Below are 18,974 nucleotides of genomic sequence, written 5' to 3'. Positions count from 1 at the left end.
TGACAGGTATGGAGGTGCTCAGCATACTGTTCTTTCGACTTTTCTATTTTACATATTGTATGCTACACAACAAAAAGTGAGGAAACAGAAGAACCTGTTTCCATATTTCTTGAGGAGAGTGAGACTGGCTGGTGCAACTCCTTAATGAAGGTCCCCTGAACTTGTCCCTTCTTCTCCCCCATTGCCACTGGTGGGGTTCAGGCCTCCTCGCCCCAGTGACACTCTGGAGAGAGCCAGCCTCCTCCTCACTGGGCTCCCAGCCCCCATCTGCCCCCTCTTCCACAAGCTGCCAGAATGGGACCACGGATCACAGCACCCACGGACCTCCACACGTGGCCACGTGCAGCCCGCTCCACCAGCTTCATCCCCCTCTGCAGCCCACCCCTCCACCCAAGTCCTGGGTGATGCTCTGGCCATGTGGACCCGTGCCCAGCTCCTTGAGTCCACCCACCGTCCAGTCACCTCTTCTGCCTAGTAGGCCCTTCTGTCCTGCCAACCTTCCTCCTTGGCCATGGGACCACCTCCTCTCCACCCAACACGACTTACTCCAGTGTCACCATTTCCAGGACGGGACCATTTCCAGACTCTGGCCTCCCGTCCTGCTGTTCAATCCCCTGCCCCCTCCTTCCACCACCTCTCACCATGTACACACGCATCTCCTCTTTGGGACTCCAATATGCAATTCCTACTAGGCATGGATGTGGAAAGGATGCTATATTTGAGGGAATACGTACAAAGTGCTGCACAGCATGCTGGGCTTTTGTAACAATTCCCTCCACAGTCCTAGAGCACAAGCATTTTTGTCGCCATTTTACAGATGTGAAAACTCAGATTGAGAAAGGGAAGCGATGTGGGGTGATACTGGAGTAGTGGGCAGACTCTTACTACCATCATAGAACCATGGTTAAATATTTACTATGTTCCAAGCACTGTGCTGAGTACATGGCCTACAATGGCTAATTTAGGTTTTCTATCCCAGAAGCCAGTATTATAGCCCATATACCCCAGAAGGAAAGGAGGAGAGACTTACCCAACGTCCTGCAAACGGTAAAGGGCAGAGCTGGGATTCAAGCCTGTGCCCTCAGCTACTGTGTGGTTGCAGTGTCACCACGGCCAGTGCCTCGTGTGAACTTGGATTGCAGCCCTGTGATGCTCAGGCTGGCCTTTTCAGGTTTCCCATGGGCTCTGGCCTGAGCCTGGGGTCATAGCGATGACTGTTGATCACCAGGGCCTTCAGGTGAGGTGGGCAGGGCCAGCCACTGGCTGGCGGACTGGTAAGGACGCTGGTGGCGAATCCCCTGAACAGCTGGCAGTGGTCAGTTTTCTGGCTCTGACACTTACCCAATGGTGCAGCCGGCATCAGCCTCGATGGTCCAGACGCAGTTGAGGTTGTGCTCGTAGGGAGCTGGATACCCAGGGGACAGCACCTGCCCCGACACCTCTCCTCTCACTGTCCCTCCACACTCGGCTGAAAGAAATCCCAGAAGGGTGAGTTTCAGGGGGTGACCTACGTGCACAGGGGCACCCCCCTGGCTCCTCCTGCGTGTGTGCAGGGTCCCTCTTGTTCATCCCAGCTGGCTGAGCACAGCATAGAGGAAGGCCTGTATCTGGGATCTACAAAAGCCCCTACAAGTCAACAATGAAGAGACAAACTGCTTGGTTAAAAAATGGGCAAAGCCTTTGAACAGACATTTCTGCACAGAAAGTATACAAATGGCCTCTGAGCACATGAGAAGGTGTGTAACATCACAGTCATTGGGGAAATGCAAATCAAAACCACAATGAGGCCCCACCTCACAGTCTCTAGGAGGCTGTAACCAAAAAGACAGACTAACTAATGTGTAGGTGAGGATATGGAGACACTGGAACCCTCGGCTTCCAGCTTCCAGCTGGTGGGAGCACAAAACATTACAGCTGCTTTGGAAAACAGTTTCCTGTATACCTGCTCAAAATGTTAAACATAGCTACCCAGGGGAAAGTGAAAGTGTTAGTTGCTCAGGCATGTCTGACTCTTTGTGACCCCATGGACTGTAGCCCGCCAGGCTCTTCTGCCCATGGAATTCTCCAGCAAGAATATTGGAGTGGGTTGCCATTTCCTTCCACAGGGTATCTTCCCGACTCAGGGATTGAACCTGGGTCTCCTGCAGTACAGGCAGATTCTTTACAATCTGAGCCACCAGGAAAGCCCCAAAGCTACCTAATGACCCCAGCAGGGGTCTGCTGTTGCATATACACCCAAGAGAAATGAAAATGTAAGTTCAAATGAGAATTTGTACACAAATGACCATAGGATCATCATTCATAAAATCCACCCCCTCCCAAAAGGGAAAAAACCCAAATGTCCATCAACTGATGAATGGATTAACAAATAAGGTATATCCATAAAACAGAATATTATGTGTTCATAAAAAATAAAGAGGTACTGCCACACAATACATCATGGATGAACGGAATGTTGAAAATATTAGCTAAGTTAAAGAAGGCAGGCACAAAAGGCCACATACTGTGTGTTTCTATTTATATAAAATATCTGGAACAGAAAAATTTACGGAGACAGAGAGTACGTTTGTGGTTGCCAAGGCCTGAAGAAGAGCAGGCAGCAGGGAGGGATTGTTAATGGGTTAGGGTTTCTTCTGGGGAGACAAGATATTCAGGAATTAGATTGTGGTGATGGCTGTACAACCCCACGAATATACTAAAAGGCAACTAAATGGGCCAACTCCATGGTATGTGAAGTCTATCTCATTAAAGTTATTTAAAAAAGGTCCCTGGGGGTTGGGCTGATGGCCCACTCTATGAGCAAACTCCTTGACGCTTCCTGGAGGATGTGTAGGAACTCAGTCCTGGTCATTGACAAGAACTGGTCATTGACAAGACATTGCATTCTTCCTCCCAAAGAACTTGTGGTCTAGAGGAGGAGATGGCCGCAGTGTATGCCTAGGGCACCGACCGAGCCACGTTCATGGCAAGTGGTAGCACAGAGGTGGAGGTGACCAGTTTCCTCGCGTGCAGGGTCGGGAGAGGTGGGGCGGGTGGGAAGAGTGGAATGGAGAGGCCCAGGAAGAGGACACTGCTGACAGGGAAGAGCACTGCAAACCTCCTGGGGCTGTGAGACAGCACGGCAGCTTGCGGGACAGCATATGGGATGGGGCGCGGTGGGGAGACGGGGCTGAGGAGCTGGGCGAGCATCCTACATGGAAGGGCACTGCACACTCGGCTGTTGCCTATTTCCTGTGTTAGGAGAAGAAGTGCAGTGCTTATGCCCGTGAGTAGAGTCATCACTTTTACACACTTGCCCATTAGAGAGGACATGCTGGGAGCAGTGTGCAGGAGCACAGAGGGGTGGACCTGGAGGCGGGGGACCAGTGAAGAGGTCCATACTTGCCATCAGAGCAGCCCTCTGGGCCAGAAGCTGGTGATCCTCCTGGTCTTCTTCCTCCCCATCATCTAACCCACCTCTGAGCCCCTGGGCCTGAACCTCTGTGATTCTTTTCACACCTGACCCCCCGCCCCCATTGTTAAGAGTGGTGGCTCAGTCCCTTACCATCTCCGGGGGGACAGAGTCCCCAGCCCCCAGCAGTGCCACCAGAAGGGTCCTTGTAAAATACAGACTGGCCACACCCTTGCTTAGGTTAAACCCTCCTCCCCAGGGTGAAGTCCATACTGCCTAGGGGAGCCCATTAAGCCCCCAGAGGGCTCCCTTTGGCCTTTTCTGGCCCTCTCCTGGCACCTCTTGGTCCAGTCAATTATGACGAACTCCACAAGCCCAGGCACTCTGGGCCTCTTCAGGCCTCTCCTTGGACTCACAGCCTGACAGCATCTTCCGCATGAGACTCTCCCTGCCCCACATGGAGCTGACATTGTCCTCTCTGGTGTCTCCATTATAACATGATCAGGATCTTATCATACCCTATATATTGTCACCCTGCTTATTTAACTTGTTTGAGTACATCATATGAAGTGACAGGCTGGATGAGTCACAAGCTGGAATCAAGACTGCCGGGATAAATAACAGCAACCTCAGATATGCAGATGATACCACTCTAATGGCAGAAAGCAAAGAGGAACTAAAGAGCCTCTTGATAAAGGTGAAAGAGGAGAGTGCAAAAGCTGGCTTAAAACTTGACGTTCGAGAAACTAAGATCATGGCATCAGGTCCCATCAGTTTATAGCAATAGATGGAGAAAAAGTGGAAACAGTGACAGATATTATTTTCTTGGGCCCCCAAATCACTGCAGATGGTGACTGCAGCCACAAAATGAAAAGATGCCTACTCCTTGGAAAGCTATGGCACACCTAGATAGCATATTAAAAAACAAAGACATCACTTTGGCCACCTGATGAGAAGAGCCCATTCCCTGGAAAAGACCCTGATGCTGGGAAAGATTGAGGGCAGGAGGAGAAGAGGATGAGAGAGGATGAGAAGTTTGGATGGCATCACCAACTCAATAGACATGAGTTTGAGCAAACTTCAGGAGACGGTGAAAGACAGGGAAGCCTACTGTGCTGCAGTCTATGGGGTCACAGATACAACCTAGCAACCGAACAACAACAATCTCCTTTACAAGACTATACACTCTCCGGCAGTAGGGATCTTGTATTACTTGTATTTGTACATCAAGTGCCCAGCATGGTGTTTGGCACATTATGTGCTCAGGTGGTCAGTCATGTCTGACTCTTTTTGTGACCCCATGGACTGTAGCCCGCCAGGCTACATGGAATTTTCTAGGCAAGAATCCTGGAGTGGGTTGCCATTTCTTTTTCCAGGGGATCTTCCCAAACCAGGGATTGAATCAGTGTCTCCTGCATTGTCAGGTGGGTTCTTTCCCACTAGTGCCACCTGGGAAGCCCTTGGCACCTTACAGATAATTTAACAAGTGTTTGTTGGATGAATACATGGGAAGATAGAAGATCAAATGAATTACAGGAGCTTATTGCTTTCCTGGCAAATGACGTTGAAGGGTCTAAATCAAGGGAACATGAGTCAAAATGAAGAGGTGACTTGCTGCAAATCTTCTTAGGAAAGATCTGACTAAGCAAGACCTTAGAAGAGGTAAGAGAAGATAGGGTCAGGGCCACAAATGGGAGACTGACCTTCATCTGTTGCTACAAAAGACCCATGAAACATCTCTTGGGCCCCATGGCTTGACACGAGCCCACTAAGGCAGGGCAGGGGAAGGGTCCTTCTGCAGTGAGCCTGCTCATGAGACTGGACCCTTTCTTTCAGCATCACTACCCTCGTGATGATGTTGGGATGGGTTGTGCCAACCCAACTGAGAGATGCAGGGCTGAACAAGGCTGGAACAGGGAGTAAGGTGTGGGTGGGAGGATGAGCTCAAAGGAAGCCTGTCCGGCTTCACAGGTAGCTCAAAAGGTGGCAGGACATTATCCATGTTCTGGGCTGGAGCTTCCTTCCATATTCCGGATGGAGCAGCCCCTCCTGCATCCCAGAGCCAAATGTTTGGAGGCAGCGGCACCAGCAGCATTTTCTCATGGACACAACTACCTCTTTTCTCAAGGGTCACTTTTATCTGGGGACTGCAAGGGGGCAGGGGCTGAGCCTGGGGTCAGCATGAAGCAGATTCACCAACAAGACCCCAAGACTCTCATCTTTCTGATCTTCTCTCTTATCTCCATCCTAGAGCCCCAGCTGCTTTGTTTGGGCTGTAGCATCCACCATGGACAAATAAAACATCTGGGTGTTGCAGCTGTAGCAGTCATTGCTGATAGGCCATGATCAAGTCTACCACAATATGACATATGTAAAAATATGCACACACAACTCCAAACGCACAGCCTCCCTCCCCTACGTGGTGCCTGAGGGAGTCTCAGTGGGGCAGCCTGCTGGAGTTTCAAAGTATAAGTATTTTTTCCAGCACTGCTTGAGCGGATCCTCTAAGTTCCATCTGACTGGCAGATTAGATATTCAGAAGAACTTTATAGGGGAGCCTTTCTGCAAAGCAAATGATTGTTTTGCAGTGTGAATCATCACCTCCTTCACATTTCATTTGCTCTGGCTTGCCTATGGCCCCAGACAGTTGTCTGTTTCTGCCTGTGTCTCCCTTGCTGGCCTGGGACCTGCTTTTCCCTGTATTCCCAGGGCCTGGCAGAGAGCCTGGCACATGAATGAAAGAAGGAGATAGAAACAGGGATGCAGGGAGAAAGGGACAAGGTGTGCCTGCACTTGAGCACAGAGAGAGGAAGACTCCAGAGGCCACTGTCCTGTCCATGGTCAGGTTTAAAATCCTTGCCTTGAGACCCTCTGTTGTGTAACAGTGTCAAGATCCTGTTAACACGCAGTTGTCTGGGTGGTGGTGGGGAGAGTATCACCCTTACCGCCTCCCCCCCATGCTGGTTCACACCTTCAGCTTCACACTGGCTCAGGCTGGAGTGTGCAACTCTTCTCCCCTCCCCTCTGGTGGGTGATGCTTACCCATCCTTTCAAGTCTCAAATAAAATATCACCTCCTAAGCACAACTTTCTCCTGTTCCCTCCACCCTCTGGCACCTACTCTTGTTACAGTGCTTATCTTGTATTATGATCTGATTTGGGTCTATTCTCCTTGCCAGGGTGTGGGCTCTCCACAGGCAGGAAGAATGCTTTATTCTTTGTTTTTTTTCATTTCTCTGCTTCTGCACACACCCAAACATACACCTGCACCAGTTCTGCCACTTGGCATTCTTAGGTGCTTAAACGTCCTCCTGGTGGAGGTTTTGCTTTTATAAGATCAGCCAGAGCTGCACAGCCATGCTGAGGTTGTGGGCCATGGGACAGGGGATGGAATGAGGGAGAGGCCTGAGGATGCAGGACAAAGCAGCATGGTAGAGGACTCCTGCTCAGCAGGGAGGGTCATACACGCAGTGAGGCGGGTGGGCCAGACAGACAAAAGGATGAGCGTGAACTGTTCCCCACTTCTGCCTTGGACCAGGTTTCTCTTGTCCTGTGACACGTGGATGGAGCTTCCAGACAGCCTGTGTTGACATTCTGGAAGCACCACAGAGTTAAGAAGGTGCTAGTTCATCATCGCACTCTTAAGTGTGACATACATCTAGCTCATGATCTGAAACTTAAGGACAAGACAGATATTAATTCATCATCCTACTTTCTCTTTCTCAGCATGCCTCCAGAAAAGGGAGCATGAACCCCATTTTGTCTATGGGGAAACTGAGGCCCGGACTGAACTGGAGATTTATTTAGTCATGTTGTGGCAGGAACCCTTGGAACCAGGCAAAAAGTCCCTCTTCCTCTTAATTGACTCTCCCACCTCTCTGTTGTCACCAGGATTATGACTCTGAGAGCATGACTTGGCCCTGGTCCCACTCGCTAAACGTGTGACGGTGGCGAACACCACCTGGTGACTGCCGTGCAGGTGTGATGAGGTTGAGAGTGAGGGTGTGGGTGGCAGAGATGCAGGGCCAGCGATGACGCCCATGAATAGGAGGGTTCAGACAGCCCCAAGGCCCTGGAGAGTGGGGGCCAATGGGGGACCCTTAGTGAGCCCAGAGCTTGGAACTCCGCATTAGGGGACAACCAAAGTGGTAAAAAAAAAAAAAAGAAAAGAAAAGAAACCCGCCTGCCAATGCAGGAGACATAAAAGATGTGAGTTTGATCCCTGGGTTGGGAAGATCCCCTGGAGGAGGGCATGGCAGCCCACTCCAGTATTCTTGCCTGGAGAATTCCCATGGACAGAGGAACCTGGCATGCTGCAGTCCATGGGGTCACAAAGAGTCGGACACGAAGGAAGCGGCTGAGTACACACAAGGGGTCACCTGCAGAGCAAGAGGCCTCCTACCGACACAAGTGGGCAGCGGCCGGTCCCAGGCCCTGCGCTCCCCGCTCAGACACAGCAGCTCCTCACTGCCCCGCAGGCTGTACCCGGGGTCACAGCTGAAGGACACGGAGCTCCCAGCGAAATGGCCTCCATCATGAACCTTGTAGCCAAACTGGGGGGTTCCTGGGTCCTCACATTTGATGAGTTCAAAACCTGGGGAAAAGAGAAAAGAGTGAGCGTGATACACCCGGCACAACCACATCCTGCAGCCCATCCCCCCATCCCAGAGCGTGCAGGTCCTTAAGAAAGCCACCAGCACGTGTCTCATGGAGCACTGCTTCGGGGCCACATGACTGTGCTCAGGTCAGGGTCTCTGTTTACAGAGTGTCCCCCCTTGCCTGTCACTGTACATAAACGACTTCACTTAATTCTTCCAGGACAGCTTTTAATAGTTTTCAGGTGTAGGGTCTGGATTTTCTGGGTGTTTTCGGTTTGTTTGTTTGAGCCTTAGCATTTTGCTAGCAGGAGCTGCTTTTCCCGTTTTGCTCACCGAGACATTCTGATAGGAAATATGGAAAAGTCACTTTGCATGCATGTTTCACAGCTCAGCTTCATCCTGCTGACGTATATACTCTATCGAATGAGCGTGGAGAAGGAGACCTCTGTGAGCTTACACAGAGCTCTTCAGGCACAGTGGTCATCTGGGTCAGCGCCTGTGTTTTATTCACAGGATTCCTTTAGGGACGAGGGACTATGCATTTCACAGCTGAGAATATTGACTGCGGAAGGTCACATAAATTGCTTCAAAGTCACCCAATCTCAGGTGATAGAAATGGAATTGGAAGGCAACTCTACTTAATCCTCTTCCATCGACACGCCTGCAGTAACAGGCACAGACCCCATGTCCAGGCAAGAGGCATTTTGGGTAGACTAACTGTGTTTGGTTTTTTTTTAAACACTTTTATAGAGATATAACTTACATACCAAACACTTGTCCATCTACAGTGTACAATGCAGTGTCTTTTAGTCTATTCAGAGTTATGCGACTCTCAGCACAATCTACTTTTAGACACTTTCATCACCCCAAAAGGAAAATGAATTTTCCCCAACTACTTCATCCCCAGGCAACTAACAATTTTCCTTCTGTCTCTGTGGATTGGCCTATTCTAGACACTTCATATAAATGGATCATGCAATACATATGTCCACATGTACTGTGATGGGCTTCTTTCGCTTAACATCACGTATTCAAGGTTCAACCATGTTGTAGTATGGATCAAAACTGGATCCTTTTCTGTGGCCAAATAATACCCCATGGTATGGATGGATATATCACATTGATGGATACTCACTGGATTTTAAAATAGCCTATAAAAAGCACATTTCTTTGTAGCTACTGGGCAAGTAGAAGCTCAAATCAATGAATAAAATAGCTGTGAAGCCAAAGAATGGAGATACCACCCTAAGTATTCTGTAGCTGTGGACAAACCACTGGTGTTTTCTCTTTCTGCAATCTCAGGAATAAGGGAGGGAGTTACAGTCAGGAAAAGAGGGAAAGAGTCAACACTTGACTCTTCAGGGAGTGGTAAAAAAAGAACATAATTATCCATTGGTGCTTGCATTTTTTACATCTGACTGTAGCCGAACATTATTTTATAAATATCATGATTAGGAAAGGCTATCTTTGGTTGATTTAATTAAAAGACTCAGTGCTTATTATTTTTAGTGAGTTAAAGGTGATGAGTGGGTAAAAGGTGCTCTGTAACTCTGAGTTCAGTTAATCATGGGTGTAACCATGGAGCTGTACGCCAAGTGGGAGCTTATCCACATCACGGGCACAGGGTCTCAGGGGAAACAATCAGCTAAGTGTGCACCAGTCAGAAAAAATCAAACCCACTCATTGATGGGTGACGTCCCGGAGCCCAGCCTCCCAGTGTGCGGAACCAGGGAGAGCCCGATTTCATGGTCCATTCAGAAGTGAGAAAGACTTACTGGAAAAGTGCAGCTCAAAGCCCTTGCTGGTGTTCTCAGCATCAGTGATGAAATCAAGCCACAGACTGCTGGACGTGCTATTCAGTGTCACCCCCAGCAATTCGGTGCGGCTGAACACCCCGAGCAGACGGGCAGAGTTGTTATTGCCATCGTAAACCTGGACACAGGAGAGACCCCAACCCCATGTTATCAGCATGACCTTATCTGGGACAAGAGCTCCCTAACCCACAGCCCACATTCCCAGAGTTCAGCACAGATAACAACTGTTAGAGGGGCACTGAGCCCCCGGATGCAAGGAAGACAGCAGAGTGGAGTTGGCCACCATGTGGGTTATCAATCTGTCTCGCCTCCACTTGGTACCAGTTTTGGGCTCGGCCTATCTTGGTGTGAATCTGATCTCTAGGAACTGCTTGCTGTTCTAACCTTTCCAGGAGAGTTCTGGTCTTGTTCCCCCAACCCCCATATGGCACCAGCTTACTCTTCAGCAGCTTGGGGAGGCCAGGTTGGGGCAGCCTGACTACCCAAGCCATCTGTTTCTGCAGACCCATAGGCTGCAAGTAGAGACACTACTTTGCCAACAAAGGTCCATTTAGTCAAGGCTATGGTTTTTCCAGTGGTCATGCATGGATGTGAGAGTTGGACTGTGAAGAAAGCTGAGTGCCAAAGAATTGATGCTTTTGAACTGTGGTGTTGGAGTAGACTCTTTAGAGTCCCTTGGACTGCAAGGAGATCCAACCAGTCCATTCTAAAGGAGATCGGTCCTGAGTGTTCATTGGAAGGACTGATGCTAAAGCTGAAACTCCAGTACTTTGGCCACATTATGCGAAGAGTTGACTCATTGGAAAAGATTCTGATGCTGGGAGGGATTGGGGGCAGGAGGAGAAGGGGATGACAGAGGATGAGATGGCTGGATGGCAGCACCGACTCGATGGACATGAGTTTGAGTAGGCTCCAGGAGTTGGTGATGGACAGGGAGGCCTGGCGTGCTGTGATTCATGGGGTCGCAAAGAGTTGGACATGACTGAGTGACTGAACTGAAAACTGAGGCTGCAAGCATTTGGCATTTCTGCACTGCAAGATACCCTATCCTGTCCTTCCATGATCTGAGACACCCAGGAGATGAGATAGTTGTCCTCCTCCCTAATCCCACCTTGGTAGCTCAGTGGTAAAGAATCTGCCTGCCAATGCAGGAGACATAAGAGATGGGAGTTCGATCCCTGGGTTGGGAAGATCTCCTGGCGTAGGAAATGGCAACCCACTCCAGTAGTATTCTTACCTGAAAAATCCCATGGACAGAGGAGCCTGGTGGGCTACAGTCCCTGGGGCATCAAAGTCAGATGCAGTTGAGCACACATGCACACTACCCCCACCCCACTGTGGCAGTGGCCTTGGTCTCACACTCTGCAGGTCCAGGGCCCTGGGATCCAGCAGGATGAAGTTAAAATGTCCAGGGTGTCAGATGTCACATATCTTCCCATTCCCCAAGCTCAGCCTCTGCCCCTTCCCTCCTAAAATGAGGGCTCCAGCCAGGGCCTGCTGGGCTAGCCAGGGGTGGAATCATGCAGGCATCTGGCTTCCCTGACTCCCATCTGTCCCCTGAACTTCTGAGCACCGGCAAAGACAACAATCATCAGAATAATGAACTGGCTCCCCAGGTTCCAAGGTTGCTGCTCCTTTCCAGATAATTGTGCAAATAACAACAGAAGTTGTGATTGAGCGAGGGACCCCCTGGTGCTTTGGTAAATATCAAAGATGGGATCTATGGGTGGGTGATGAATATTTGTGCATGGCACAGGATGTGGTGCCAGCTGCCAGCAAATTGGAACAATATTTCCATCCTACTATTTATGAAGCAAAGCTTTCTAAAAGAAGTCATCCTTCAAGCTAACAGTGCTGTATATTACAGAGATTTGTTCAGGCCCCTGGGAGCCTCAAAAGTCTGTTTCCAGATCCTGTATGCAATTGTTTTATGTCATGGATAGACTGGGAGAATTCCAGAGCACCGACAGATATAGAGATGACACCAATTCAAAGAGTTTCGCTCACTGTTACATGCAGACTGCTATAAAAATATTTTTACCCATTAACACATATATTTCCTAATTGACTGATCAAGGGATTAGTCATCAACATTTGTCAGCATCACAATCAGAGAGACAACTAGTCACCATATGTTTCTTAATGGAAGACACCAATAACTACGGGGTCATTTTGTCAAAAGAAAAATTAAACCTGACTAAGATCAAGCCACTGTATCGAATTTCCAAGTTATAGGAAATATGGAGGACAGAGGAACACATGAAATGAATAAATTACAAATAAACAAACAAGTCAAAAATAAATAACAAGTAAATTATTCCCAGGTGGCTCAGTGGTAAAGAGTCTGCCTGCCAATGCAGGAGATGTGGGTTTGAGCTTCCTGGGTCAGGAAGATCCCCTGGGGTAGGAAATGGCAACCCACTCCAGTATTCTTGCCTGGGAAATCCCATGGACAGAGAAGCCTGGCAGGCTACAGTCCATGGGGTCACAAAAGAGTTGGACATAACTTAGTGACTGAACAACAACAACAAAAAGAGAAGAGATGGAGGTAGAAACCTAAGCACAAAAAAATACTTGAGGCAACTCATCTAGTGTGTAGATTTTATTTGGATCCTGATTCAAATAAAGTGCAAAATTCAAAACTATTGATAATATGATAATATTTAAAAATGTAAATATAATTATGAATTATATTTAAAAATATAATTGTTGGCATATCATTGTCCAGAATATGAGGAAAATGCCCTGGTACGTAAGAAGCACCTAATAAATGTATGAAAGAAGTGAAAGTGTTAGTCACTCCATTTAGTTCAGTTCAGTAGCTCAGTCGTGTCCAACTCTTTGCGAGCCCATCAACCGCAGCATGCCAGGCCTCCCTGTCCATCACCAACTCCTGGACTTCACCCAAACCCATATCCATAGAGTTGGTGATGCCATCCAACCATCTCATCCTCTGTCATCCCCTTCTCCTCCTGCCCTCAATCTTTCCCAGCATCAGGGTCTTTTCAAGTGAGTCAGCTCTTCGCATCAGGTGGCCAAAGTACTGGAGTGTCAGCTTCAACATCAGTCCTTCCAATGTCACTCAGTTGTGTCCAACTCTTTGTGACTCCATGGACTGTAGCCGGCCAGGCTCCTCTGTTCATGGGATTTCCCAGGGAAGAATACTGGAGTGGGCTGCCATTTAAAATAAATAATACAATAGCTTCTTTTAGTAATTTTGCCTTGAAATCCACCTGGAATTTTGGCATATGGTAAAAGATAAGATGGGCTTCCCAGGTGGCACTAGTGGTAAAGAATCTGTCTGCCAGTGCAGGAGACCTAAGAGACACGGTTTGATCCCTGGATCAGGAAGATCCCCTGGAGAATGGCATGGCGACCCATTCCATTATTCTTGCCTAGAGAATCCCATGGACAGAGGAGCCTGGTGGGCTATAGTCCACAGGGTCACAAAGAGTTGGACACAACTAAAGCGACTTAGCATGCACAAAAGATAAGATACATTTTCTTCCTTGTGGATTAGCCATTTTTAACCAATTAACTCTGTAAATATTCCACCCATTATCAACTTTGCTGCTACTGCTAGCTGCTGCTAAGTTGTTCAGTCGTGTCCGACTCTGTGCGACCCCATAGACAGCAGCCCACCAGGCTCCCCCATCCCTGGGATTCTCAGGCAAGAACACTGGAGTGGGGTGCCATTTCCTTCTCCAATGAGTGAAAGTAAAAAGTGAAAGTGAAGTCGCTCAGTCATGTCTGACTCTTCATGACCCCATGGACTGCAGCCCACCAGCCTCTTCCATCCATGGGATTTTCCAGGCAAGAGTACTGGAGTGGGGTGTCATCGCCTTCTCCGATTATCAACTTTAAAGCCACCTTTATTACATACATAGTTCAACAATTTTTGGGGTCAACTTTCTATGCTACCACAGTTATTTTTTTGTCTATTCCTGCACATGAGCTGGACTTCTGAGGTGGTGCTAGTGGTAAAGAACCTACTTGCTAATGCAGGAGACATAGAGATACACGTTCAATCCCTGGGTCAGGAAAATCCCCTGCATGAGGGTCTGGCAAGCCATTCTAGTATTCTTGCCTGGAGAATCCCATGGACAGAGGAGCCTGTCAGGCTACAGCCCAGTCAGACAGGACTCAAGCGACTTAACACGCTTGTACATGAGCTATACTGTTTTAATTATGGTAGCTTTGTAATATATTTAATATTTAGTAGGGCAAGTTCCCTCTCATTTGTCTTCTTTTAACTTAAGAAATTCTTCTCTCATATTTATTCTTTTAGATAAACTCAAGAATTTTCTCAAATTAAGAAAAACAACAACTCTCCGTACTCCCCTCAAAGACCCAAAATAATTTCTATAATTCTCACTGATTAACATTAAATATATGGATTGACAACAGAGAAAACATATACCTACATGATATTAAGTCTTCCTATGTGTATATATGACATCTGATTCCATTTAATAAAGTTGTCTTTTATATCTCTCAGTAAAAGTCTGTACTTATTCCTGGGCATTTTAATATTTTTTATTGATTTTGGCATTTGGGTCTTTGTATGCATTTATTTCCTAACAGAATATTGCTTGTCCATAAGAAAATGGCTGTGATGGTCCAGTTCATCATTATATATAGGTGATGGATTTATCCCTGACAAATCTGAGAGAATCTGCACACAGCCAGTACATCTAACCTTCTTTTTTCTCTATTAGATGCTTCCAGTTTTTTCAGCTTTATTGAGGTGTAATTGACAAATAAACTTGATTTTTAATGTGCATGAAGCCACTACATCTAATAAGACAGGTCAGCAAGATGGCTGCCTTCAAAATGAATATGTTAAGTGGATCGTGTTTAACACACAGTTACAATGTTACATTCCTATGAACACTGCCCCTGCATATCTGCTTACACAGTATTCAAGTTTCTCTAGGGCATACATGTAGAACTAGAATGGAGAAGTAGGTCACACAGGGAAGGTACATCTTCAATTTTGTTAGACATTGTCAGTTTGCTCTTCGAAGAGTAAACCAATTTAATCTCTCTACCAGCACCACAGACTGGTTCCAAATAGGAAAAGAAGTACGTCAAGGCTGTATATTGTCACCCTGCTTATTTAACTTCTATGCAGAGTACATCATGAGAAACGCTGGACTGGAAGAAACACAAGCTGGAATCAAGATTGCCGGGAGAAATCTCAATAACCTCAGATATGCAGATGACACCACCCTTATGGCAGAAAGTGAAGAGGAACTAAAAAGCCTCTTGATGAAAGTGAAAGTGGAGAGTGAAAAAGTTGGCTTAAAGCTCAACATTCAGAAAACGAAGATCATGGCATCAGGTCCCATCACTTCATGGCAAATAGATGGGGAAACAGTGGAAACAGTGTCAGACTTTATTTTTCTGGGATCCAAAATCAGTGCAGATGGTGACTGCAGCCATGAAATTAAAAGATGCTTACTCCTTGGAAGGAAAGTTATGACCAACCTAGATAGCATATTCAAAAGCAGAGACATTACCTTGCCAACAAAGGTCCCTTTGGTTAAGGCTATGGTTTTTCCAGTGGTCATGCATGGATGTGAGAGTTGGACTGTGAAGAAAGCTGAGCGCCAAAGAATTGATGCTTTTGAACTGTGGTGTTGGAGAAGACTCTTGAGAGTCCCTTGGATTGCAAGGAGATCCAACTAGTCCATTCTGAAGGAGATCAGCCCTGGGATTTCTTTGGAAGGAATGATGCTGAAGCTGAAACTCCAGTACTTTGGCCACCTCATGAGAAGAGCTGACTCATTGGAAAAGACTCTGATGGTGGGAGGGATTGGGGGCAGGAGGAGAAGGGGATGACAGAGGATGAGATGGCTGGATGGCATCACTGACTCGATGGACTTGAGTCTGAGTGAACTCTGGGAGTTTGTGATGGACAGGGAGGCCTGGCGTGCTGCGATTCATGGGGTTGCAAAGATTCGGACACGACTGAGCGACTGAACTGAACTGAACTGAACTGAACCAGCAACGTATGGCAGCTTTCATTCCTTTATATCTTAGCCAACATTTGCTATTTTCAGGAACTCTAAAATTTTCCAATATGATGAGTGTGAAATGGTTTCTTATTTTAATTTTTATGTCCCTGATTATCACCAAAGTGGAACATCTTTTTGTATGTTTATCAATTCTACTCTCCTCTTCTGTGAATTGCCTGTTCATAGACTTTATTCAGCCCTGAATATGAAATCTCTCTGCATTTATTTTAGTTTTATGTCCTTCATAATAGAGTTTTATAATTTTCTCAGTAAATATTATACACATTTTTGTTAGGCTTATTCCTAGGTGTCTTAACAGTTTTTGTTTCTATAGGAGAACTCTTCCTTATTATGTAATAAGAACTTCCTTCCTTATGTAATAAGAACTCTCTCTTATTACATGTTTGAATTGGCTGTAGAAACATCAGTGGCTTTGCTAAATTGTCTTATTGGTTCTGATAAGTTTTTGGTTGGTTGTTTTGTATTTCCCAAATAAGAGACAATTAGGATCAGCTCAGATCAGTTGCTCAGTCGTGTCTGACTCTTTGCGACCCCATGAATCGCAGCATGCCAGGCCTCCCTGTCCATCACCAACTCCTGGAGTTCACTGAGACTCACGTCCATCGAGTCAGTGATGCCATCCAGCCATCTCATCCTCTGTCGTCCCCTTCTCCTCTTGCTCCCAATCCCTCCCAGCATCAGAGTCTTTTCCAATGATATTCCCTTCTAATTGTTACAGTTTATTTGCTCTTTTCTTTGTATAATTGTAGTGGCTTGGAAGTGAATACTATTGATGGTAGCAGAACAACTGATCTTGTTCCTGACTTTACTGGTAATCCTTAGGAAGTTTTGTCATTAAGTATAATGTTTGCTACAGGTGTTGGTAGAAATTTTTTTTTATCTAGTTGGGAAAGTTCTATCCGTAGCTTTATGACATATTTTTGAAAATCATGAATGAGTACTGACTTTCATCACATGTTTTGGGATATGTTGGCAGGATCTTATATTTTTCTCTCCTAATGTGTTTATCAGAGAAGGCAATGGCACCCCACTCCAGTACTCTTGCCTGGAAAATCCCATGGATGGAGGAGCCTGGTGGGCTGCAGTCCATGAGGTCGCTAAGAGTTGGACATGACTGAGCGACTTCACTTTCACTTTTCACTTTCATGCATTGGAGAAGGAAATGGCACCCCACTCCAGTATTCTTGCCTGGAGAGTCCCAGGGACGGGGGAGCCTGGTGGGCTGCTGTCTATGGGGTCACACAGAGTTGGACACGACTGAGGCGACTCAGCAGCAGCAGCAGCAGCAGCAGTCTGTTTATGGGCTTCCCGGGTGGTGCCAGTGGTCAAGAACCCACCTGCCAACATGGGAGACATAAGAGACGCACGCTTGCTCTCTGGTGCTGGGAAGATTCTCTGGAGGAGGGCTGGCAACTCACTCCAGTGTTCTTGCCTGGAGAATCCCATTGACAGAGGAGCCTGGTGGGGTATAGTCCATAGGGTTGCAAAGAGCTGGACACAACTGAAGCAACTTAGCATGCAAATCTGTTACTAGAATAAAATTGCTGATATTTGACAGCCCTTGACCTACTAAAAAGGTAATTTCACATGGGTTGCCTAGTAAATAAAATTAGGAACTATTCTAATATTGACACATTCTTATATTCCTGGAATCCATCCCATTTGGTCATTTTTGTTTTAATGTGCAGCTAGATTCAACATGATATTCTGTTAGGACTCCTGGTCTATGATCATAAGTGAAACTGGCCTAATACTTTATACTGTCCTTATTCAGTTTGATATAAGGTATTTTTACTTGTCCCATTTAAATGCGTGGGGAGATGAGTGCTAATTTTTCTCTTTTTGACACAGTTTGATTATTGTAGGGGTTAATCGTTCCATGAAGTTTTATGAGTTTATCTGTAAGACAGTCTAGGCCTGTGCAGTTTGAGAGAGAATTCCCATGTTTTAAATGGCTATTGGTTTATTCCAATTAGTATTTTTTCCTGATATCAGTACTTTTTATCTATAAAATTTTTCCATCTCATTGAAGCTTTCATAATTTTGGCTTATGCTTTCCCTAAACATTTTCTAATTGTTTTCATAATCTGTATCTTATCTATGACTATGTTTCTTTTTCATTATTAAAATTATATATTTGTGGCTTCTTTATTCATTGACCAGTCCCGCATATTCTGTCTAGAATTCTGTCTATTCTATTCTGTTATTTATTTTTTTCCTTTTTTCAGTCATTTTTCCTTTTATCTTTAAACGTATCTTTCTCCTACTTCCTTTGGATTCATTCTATTATTCAAGCTACCTAAATCCTTATTTATTTTTAATCTAGATGATATGCCAGAGAGTAACAGAGGTATATTAAATCTTCTACAATGACTGTGACTTTATTAAAATTTTTTACATTTCTAGCAATTTTTAATTTATTCATGCTATGTTATTTGGCACATAAAGTTTTACTGTGGATTGATTGTACATTTTATTAGTATAAAAGAGCTCTCTTTTTCATTTCATTATGAGATGAAAGAAGAATTTTCAAATTTATCTTATAATAAAGTGATTTCATTTTTCTGTGGTTTACCATCTTCTGCTCATTGCCTCCATTCCATTTTTAATTGGGTGATCATGTTTTTCATCTCTGTTCAATCTTTCCTCATCTCAGATTGCTCTGTTTTCATTATTGCTTATTTTTGTGTCATAAATATAATATCCTCTCAAATCCTGCTAAGAATACAAATTAGAAGCTTTTAAAGTATTTTTTTTTTCCTTTGTTGCTTACAGAGGGGGCAATTAAGTCTGACTCCTCAGACAGGTCCTGTCTTCTGATCTACTAAATATTTGTACATATCCAGTTCATTTTCCTGTTGGCAAATCACGACAGATAGAGAAGAATGGACAGTGGAAAGACTCAGTCATCTCTAAGGGGGGGAAGAAGAATTAAGCCAGAAGAGGCCACAACATAGTAGGAGCCTCTCCTGGTGCTAAAGTGAGTGTGTGTGAAGGAGTGTGCATGCGTGTGTGTGTGTGTGTGCGTGTGATTGTGGCCGCCTCTTCTCTAATAAGCCTGCCCACTCTTGTTAGGTGCCAGCCAAGGCATTGCTCTGCTTTATCCTGCTTGCCAATGACAGCCAAATAAA

General features: G+C 46.0%; 1 protein-coding gene across 4 annotated transcripts in view; it reads right to left on the bottom strand.

The window, feature by feature from the left end:
- CSMD2 (CUB and Sushi multiple domains 2) overlaps positions 1-18,974 on the bottom strand; it is a 694,802-nt gene that overhangs the window by 189,655 nt on the left and 486,173 nt on the right. For all 4 annotated transcript variants that reach the window (XM_061412621.1, XM_061412618.1, XM_061412619.1 and 1 more), the window contains 3 exons: positions 9,764-9,920; positions 7,793-7,984; positions 1,342-1,468 (listed from right to left, as the gene is read on the bottom strand). In XM_061412621.1, the coding sequence (XP_061268605.1) occupies positions 1,342-1,468; positions 7,793-7,984; positions 9,764-9,920 (476 nt within the window). The remainder of the gene's footprint in view (positions 1-1,341; positions 1,469-7,792; positions 7,985-9,763; positions 9,921-18,974) is intronic.

Source organism: Bos javanicus, chromosome 3, assembly GCF_032452875.1.
Source record: "Bos javanicus breed banteng chromosome 3, ARS-OSU_banteng_1.0, whole genome shotgun sequence".
Lineage (NCBI taxonomy): Eukaryota > Metazoa > Chordata > Mammalia > Artiodactyla > Bovidae > Bos > Bos javanicus.
This window is presented reverse-complemented; position numbering and strand designations above follow the sequence as displayed.